This window comes from Poecilia latipinna, unplaced genomic scaffold (assembly GCF_001443285.1).
Source record: "Poecilia latipinna isolate Pla-1442-1.1 unplaced genomic scaffold, P_latipinna-1.0 Scaffold12, whole genome shotgun sequence".
Lineage (NCBI taxonomy): Eukaryota > Metazoa > Chordata > Actinopteri > Cyprinodontiformes > Poeciliidae > Poecilia > Poecilia latipinna.
In genome coordinates, this window is record NW_015112628.1 from 88,184 (window position 1) to 96,416 (window position 8,233).

An 8,233-nucleotide genomic window follows, 5' to 3' on the forward strand; every position below is an offset into this window, starting at 1 on the left:
ACAATACAAAAAGACGATTACACTTTTTGTTATCAAACCAAAAGTCAACAGTCTTATTTTACACACAGATAAGGTTTATTATTGTAATTACATAAATGTGAAGTTTGTACTTCTGAATTAACTATACTAAAAGGAAAAAGGTCAACAATTTGTAACGTTTTTTGTCAGAAGTTCATTCTTTTATATTTTTGAGGAAGTGAATTATAAAACCACTTCCCTCATAACACAACATGTGCTTGATTTGGTGAACAATTTTTCTTCTTATGTCGATCAACATCATAAGACGTTAAACATTTTATGTTCAACACCTATAGAAGCATTTTATTACCTTTATGTTGCATAAAATGTTGAAGATGTTCAGTATAGGAATACATTGTCCCTAATTTGGAAATTGTTTTCCACCAGTGCTGTTGGTTTTATGCTCCATTAATCCTTATTATTTGGTGTAACTCGGAAGTCGGTGCGCTCACTGAGCTTCAGAATGGCACACAAACGTCTCTTGTAAACGTCCCAGTTCAAGTTGCTGGCCACCCTGTTTGAGTAATGAGATCTGCCAGGAGCTCTTCTGCTGTGATGACTCCCAAAAGAAGCAGATGACGAACTGCGAAGAGGAAAAGCAGTTCCTCTGGATGGAAAACAGAATGAGGAAAATTGGTCGTACAGTATGGAAAGGATGAAAATGAAATGCATAGATGATGTCAGATGAGAGCATAGACAAAGATTATCCAGCTACTGAGTGGTGACAAATGGTTTCGTAATGATGCAGCATTATGGGTGTGCCACAGCAACGCTAATGAAGACCAATCTCTCCCCAGTTTCCATCCCCGTAACGAGGCTAGAACACACTGCTCACATATATCGGCTCTGCAAATTGACCTATTTAAAACACCGTGTTTCTGTATCACCCAAGTAATGGCATTCACTCAAGCAGACAGCGCCATTTACAGCAAGTACCAGGGGGGAGTGTGTGTGTGTGTGTGAGCAGAATGGTGCCGTGAAAATTAAAGAAGCCAGGCCAAATGAAATGTGTAATCTGCTTCATTTCACTTCCGCAGGAGGATGTGGGAACGTCTTCGAGCTGAAAGCCGTAAAAGTCCAGAGCTGGAAACAATAAAAAAAATAAATAAATAAAAAAATTTAAAAAAAACCTTGATGTGAAACATCAACCCAGCGAAACGTAAGCAGCGGGTCGGAGGATGTGCAGATTATCTCGGTCGTAACGGTTGCTGGATTTCATTCGTCACAAGCGGAAGAGCGATTCAGAGTCATCATAATGACGTACTCTGATGAGTATTTCAGCTTGGATTTAGAAACTTCAAGAAAACTTGCAGAATTGGTCAAATTACAGACCAAATGTATGAAAGCAGCTGTAGAGCTGGGTATGGAAAGGCTGGTGTGTTCATTTCACACCAGAGTAATCATTTTGGAGGCGATGATGCAAAACCACCCTGAAGACATGACGGATACGGGAGATTAGATCCTTTCGCCAGTAGGACGAAATGATTTGCTTTATGGTAGATCTGAGGATAGAGATTGAACAAGCAGTTAGCTGTTCATTTAACCATTCAAACTGCTGTTAATTCTCTGCATTTTATTTGGGTTTAATTAATATTTTTGAGTTGAAATGTAATTTTGACATTTAAGACACTTAAGGCACTTCACAGAACTTTTTAAAGTAAGTATTGTTAAGTTTTCTAAGAAAGTCATAAAGTTATTATAGGTAATATTTCCCATGCCGGCTTTTATCAGCATGACATTGTTGGAAAAGTAAATCAGTGATGGGAGCTAGTCAGATGTGCTCTGCGTCTGGTACAAACACAACCCTGAGTTGTCCATCTGAACAAAACTGCACAAAAATTTAAAGATGAACTCTTGTGAAAATAAGAATCAGCCGTATTTTTTCCTTTATGTTTTCATGTCCCTGGACATAGAAATATTACAATATAATGTCTGGTTTCAAGGACAGTGTTTCCAACCTTCCACCTCACAGAGCATCTCTTCCCCGTGACTCCCCCACTCTGATCCTTCAGACTAGCCAGCAGAAATTAGCAAATAACGTTGAAGAACTGCACATCAGCTGAGCTCATTATATGAGCTACTTCTCAGTGCAACACTGGTAAAAACGTTGTAAAAGGGTCAATCGATGTTGTGATGACTTCCTGAAGGCGAAGTTTCAAAAAGAGCAGGAGTTTCTCAAGCAGAGGCCCAAGTTCAAGATATTAAAATTACGAAGTCAAATTTCTTTAAGACATATTTGACATGTACATAATTTTTACAACAACTAAAGCTAACAGTTATTTGTGCCATTAAGTGATTCTACTCTACTGGACAACATAATACTGCCTCTTTCAGAGCAAAAGCTTAAAAAAGTATATTTCTTCAGGAGACCAGATATTAAAAATGAGACGAATTATAAGAGTCATGTCCAAATATTAATTGAACATTTACTTCAGCAGTGCCAACAGGGTACCAGAAGCATTAAAGCATCACCTTTAATCCCTCAACTCTAGATAGAGGTTCCATAAAACTATAGATTCCCCAGCTTCAATGAGTTTAATATTTAAAAAATATCTATAGACAATATGCAGTTTTTTCCTCTGAAACAAGGGGAACAAGAGGGGATTCGTATTTTAATTAGGAAACTGGTTTGAGTTGCAGCGCCTCCTTTAGAGACGGTTTTTATCCTCTGCTAAGAGTGCAGATAATTAGGCTGGACTGGAGAGGGTGTTGTTTTCTTTAATTACATGTGAGCTGAATGAAAGCTCACTCCCTAATTGGACTCAAACAGGATTCCTTATATAGACACACAGTTTCATATCAGTTTGTGTTTGATGAAGGAGTTTTTTTTTTTTGCCCATTAATCGTTGCTGCCGGTTTTTTATGTTCGTAAAAAAAAAAAAAATTATTAAAAATCAATGCTGTTGGTTGGGACTGACATTTGGAAAACACAAAGGCAACAAGGTGCATATATGCTACTTATATCCCTGTTCTTCTCTGCTCTAAATATAAACCTCTTGTTCAGAGACAGAAAGAGGTCACAGGAAGCTGAAGAAGCAACAGATCGGATCGCTCTTTGCCAGCCAGTGGACAGAACGTCAACAACTGAGGACTGAGTGTGTGACCAACTAAACTTCTGTGTGGACAACACCATCCCCACCAGAACCGAGAGACGTTTCCCTAATAATAAACCCTGGATCACTTTTAAACAAGAAAAAAGAAAAGCCTTTAAGGAACAAGACAGGGAGTTTTTGAGGAGAACGGGAGGAAGCTGGAGAATAAACTGCAGAGGAACAATATCAGAGATGAAGAAGACAACAGACTACAGGCAATCTTTCCTACCCACAGCCATCATCATCTACTGTAACTGAATAATTTTTAATTAATAGGAGTTACCACAGTGTCTAATTTCCCTTTGGGATCAAAACAGTATTTTTCAATTTGAGTTTAAGTACTAGAAGAATTAACTTGGTTGGGAATAAACTCTCAACTAAGAATCTATGATGTTGCAGTTCTTGATTAATTACAGTAAGAATAGAGAAATTAACACATAAACACAAACTTCTCTCTGTAGTTGATCTGTTTATGGCAAACAGAATCACACAGGCCAAGAAATATAGATTAAAAAAAGAGACACAGGAGAGCTGTAACAGTGACTCCAAAGGCATGGGCATCAAAACAATGCAGAAACAGGTTTCTAAAACATATAAAATTAATACGTATATATAAAAAAAAAACATCCTGCAAAACAGTTTGTATCAGCTGGTGGCGTTTAAAAGAAAATAAAGGAAATAAAGGCCCAACATAACATATTGGATGTCTTCAGAGACGAGAATAAACATCCACGGCATAAAAATACATTAAAAAACGCTCCCTGAGGGAAAATGTAAGAGATGGAGCTTATCAAACATTTCCTCTACATTCTTTCAAGCGCACCATGCTTCAGGCCTTTTTGGGACAGTACTTCCTCTCAAACTGAGCTACTTTGAATTTCCGGAGGCAGCCTTTGTAGTTCATGTAGCGGATCTTCCCGAAGACCGGCCTCTCCGCCCAGCCCTGGTCGTGGATGCCGCAGATGGACCACATGCAACCTGCGGAGGAAGAGAGAGTGAGAACACGAGAAACAAGAGGTCTCGACCTGTAACGACGCTCCTGCTTTTTCTCACCGACGAAGCCGTTGGGGTCCTGACCGTCCAGCTCGTAGCGGTCGTTCAGGTACAGCGCGGTGGAGAGCGCCTCCTCTGGCGAGCGGGTCCACTCCAGGATTTTCTTGGCCCAGTACATCCTCAAGAAGCCGTGCATCTTCCCCTCCACTACCATCTGGTACTGATGGGGAAACAAGTTTAGTTCAAATAAAAGATAAAAAAGAAATGCTAAAAATCACATATTCCCCTTCACAATTATACACTACTTTTTCTGTCTGCTTCTTCTATGCTGTTTGGAAACTCTTAGTTGAATAAATTTCAACATCTGTGTTGAAGTTTTAGTATCGACTGTTAAAAATTCTGAAAGTAGTTAGGCCAGTGTTTCTCACCGCCCCCCTGTCCTGCATGTTTTAGGTGTTTCCCTTCTGCCACACCTGAATTGTATCTCTGGGTGATTAACAGGCTTCTGCAGTACTTGATGGTCATGCAATCATTTGAATCAGCTGTTCTGGAACAGAGGCACATCTAAAACATGCAGAGCAGGGGGGCTGAGGACCAGGGCTGAGAAACACTGAGCTAGACGTTTATATTCATGCTCTTATTTTGAAGTGTTTATGTAGCAGTTCCATTTCCTCTCCTCATGCTCTCTCTCTTTATTTCAACATACAGACCAAAATAAGACACAGACAGTAGGTAAACATTAAATACAATGTTTATCTTGTATTTAATGTTAATGAATGTACATAATCTATGTACAAAAATTTTGACATAATGTAAATAAAATATGTACATTATGTCAAAACTAAATTGGTCCTCCAGGGTTGTAGTCTTTCAAGGGCAGATGTAATAGCTTTAGCATTAGCTTCTACTAAATACCATGTTAATTAGTATAGTAATATAGCAATAGCTCCTGTTAAATACTGTACTGGTGTTGTGCTTTAGCATAAGCTTCTGCTGCCAACCGTGATGGTGTTGGGTTTTTGCTTTAGTGGAACTAATGTTTGTGATTAACGCTTTAGGGTTAATACAACAAATTACAAAAATGATTCTGGATGCCTCTTATATATTTAATGTGGATTTTATCATACCTGAGCTCCGTTCCACAGCTTGTCGTGTGTTTGTGCTTTCTCCAGCTGCTCCTGGGTGTAAATGAACTCCCTCTTGTCTTTGGCATGGTCCTTCAGGGTCTTCTGGGCCCACTCATAAGCACCTAGAGGCCACAGCCACAATCCAAGATCATAACAGAAAACTTGAGTTCATTTTTACTAAATTCATTCGGAGAAATATCTGCCGCACCACTTCTAACAAGACCCCCCCTGCCCCCATCCTACTGACCTTCCACTTTGTCGTATTTCTCGTTGTAGAAGCAGAAGTTGTCGGTCAGCTCCCGGCGCACCACCAGCTCCTCGATGAAGGCGGCCACAGACTCGCTGGCGTTTTTCCCGCAGCGCCGGACCTGCAGCGCCACACGCTGGGCTGAAAGCTGGCCTGATCAGAGGAGGGGCACAGAAACGTATGTAGCCGGAGTCGGGTGAAACGAGGAGAAGGACATCAGACTGGACTTAACAGCTTTGGTGAGATCGGTGAAGATCTAACGGAAACATCTCTTGCCTACCGAAGCGGATCCACGGGGAGAGCTGGCTGAGGGCGGCCATGTTGGGGTCGTTGCGCTGGGTGGCGAACAGCTTCAGGCGGACATCGATGAAGGACTCCAGCATGGCCATGCCGGCTTCTGAGCCGGGCTTGGCCCACTGAGGCTCCCCTACTGTCCTGTCAACGTCCAGGGAGGCCAGGGTCTGGTCCCAGTCTACAGGCTGAGGCAGAGCAAACCGGTCAAGTCAAAGCAGCTTTGGACGTTCTACTCCTAATTGAACTGACTGAACAGATAATATTTGTTTTTACATGTTTGATCAAAGCTTGTGAAGCTGTTGGTGTGTTTAATTGTGCAGATATCAAATTAATTTGTAATTCAGTAAATTTATGTCTTTTTGGTTAAATATAAGAACTGTGTTTTAAGTCAGTTAAGCTGTTTTTCTGTATCGGATAGGAATCGACCGATACTGAACCTCAGATACTGGAAGTGAAAAATCTATCTGCTGGTATTTCCACAGCGTTTCCATACTTTTAAGCAGTATTTTGCTATTTTATATGCACAAATATTAAGAATATATTTCATAAATTTATGTGAACTTACTTTGGCTGTTCTCGTGGCAGCGTGTTGGTGTTTCTCTACAGGAGGAAAATCAGTGAGGAACTCAGGCAGAAGGTTGGTGATTTTTCCTCTGATGGTTCTGGCAGAGTACTCCAGCTTGGGTGAAGCTACCCAGCAGGGAACAATATTATGGGCATCAACCTGTCAAAAAAGGGCAGAAATAACAGGAGACAGTGGAAAAAATACAAATGTAGCTAATTTTATACCGTAGTTCAACACAAAGTAAAGAATAATTGCAACGTGGTATGAAAGGAATACATAGTCATTTTTGTTTCCAATGAAAACATAAAAATCTGATGTGCATGCGTGGCCACAAATCACACAGGGACACAGCAGACGATGGAAGACGTTGCTCTGGACCATATGGCTGAAAAACGCATCACAATATAAGTGTTTCATATCAGTCGATATTGATAATTGTTGATTAGTTGGGGGTTTTTTTGCTTCGAAATACTGCCGAACTGCTGCCGTGACCTTTCCTGTTTTATCCAAACAAGTTACTCAACAGGTTGTTGCTAGGTAACCAAAGAGCGAGCCAATTAATTTATGCCTCCAACCTAGCTTAGCTGGCTGAGAGAGGTTGAGCGGCAAAAGCCTTTACTGTGCCTACATCCCCCAGAATGCAGTGCGGTTCTGGATGGGAATTCTGTGAAATTATTCAACGTTCTATAAGATTTTTATGTCCTGGAATAAAATAAAACAATTAACCGCTTCCCTTCCACTGAACAGTTACACACTTTGTGTTGCTCTATATTACTAAAATCACAGTAAAAGCATTAACGTTTGTAGCTTCGACACGTCAAAGTTGTGTGAGTTGCTGTGAGTTATTTTCTGTGTGCTCAGCTCTTCCAACCTGTATGAGGGGGATGTCCTTGGAAAGCTTCTTTTTGACGTCGTTCAGCCACTGCTGAGGCTCTCTGAGCGGGGAGAAGTCGGTCACCACGGCTCCCAAAGCGCGATCTGACACGAAGCCGGGCAGCACTTCTCCCGGAGCCCCGCGCAGCAGGTGGAACTGGATGTTCAGCTGCTTGCAGTCCTGTTGGGATGCAGACAGGAGAGCCAGGCTGAAACTCACCGTTCCTCAACAACCTGCCATATGCAGCTTTTGATTAAAACGCCAAACAACTGACTCTTCCAAAGGTGTGTTCACTGGCAACAGGTTTAACTCAGTTACATAAACTGCTGTGGTTAGTAGGACGGAGGAAGTGTGAAAGCAGCCGTCTGTTTCCTGGTTCAGATCACAGTCCAAACATTTTCAGTGGGGTTAAAGTTGGGCTCGTTAATGTCAGCCTGTTTTAGAGTGGGCTAGAAAAGTGTTTGCCTCTTCCTGGTTTGTTTGTTTTTTTGCATGCACTTCAGTGTTTTAGAATATCACTGAAATTTAAATATATCATATACTTATTTATATAAACAGAATAAGAAATTGTAGAGTAAGGGACAAATTTACTATGTAAAAAAGCAATACTGCACTGTAATTACTATTATTAGACATTAGTTTTCTTGTCTACTGTTTTTGCCAAACAGGGAAGTGATATTTTCAAATGATATACTTTTATAAACAAGAGCTTAATTTATTGGTTTTGGATGCAACCAAGTTAAAATACTGTCATGCTGTAATTGATTTTTTAAAATCTCATCTTAAAAATATGCAGTGCATTCAAAAAAATGTTGCCACTGCATCAAAAATGGTTTTGATTATTTTTCTTAGCATCAAATCAAGTTTGAACGTTTAATATTGTGACAATCACACTTTGTGTTTAAGCAGATAGCTGCAAATTTCAGGACCAGGAGCTCCTTTCCTAATACCAGGATGATGCTGATACACCACCGCAAATTATCTTTACTGACTATAAGGCTGAATATTACAGAGGGTGTACGA

General features: G+C 40.4%; 1 protein-coding gene across 1 annotated transcript in view; it reads right to left on the reverse strand.

Moving 5' to 3' along the window:
* Positions 1 to 3,342: 3,342 nt before the first annotated feature.
* Positions 3,343 to 8,233, reverse strand: part of cpdp (CPD photolyase) — a 9,284-nt gene continuing 4,393 nt past the window's right edge. Inside the window, exons 4-10 of the mRNA XM_015030352.1 lie at positions 7,208 to 7,390; positions 6,337 to 6,495; positions 5,758 to 5,956; positions 5,478 to 5,630; positions 5,231 to 5,352; positions 4,164 to 4,323; positions 3,343 to 4,088 (exon numbers count right to left, since the gene is read on the reverse strand). Coding sequence (XP_014885838.1) covers positions 3,940 to 4,088; positions 4,164 to 4,323; positions 5,231 to 5,352; positions 5,478 to 5,630; positions 5,758 to 5,956; positions 6,337 to 6,495; positions 7,208 to 7,390 — 1,125 coding nt within the window. The 3' untranslated portion in view covers positions 3,343 to 3,939. The remainder of the gene's footprint in view (positions 4,089 to 4,163; positions 4,324 to 5,230; positions 5,353 to 5,477; positions 5,631 to 5,757; positions 5,957 to 6,336; positions 6,496 to 7,207; positions 7,391 to 8,233) is intronic.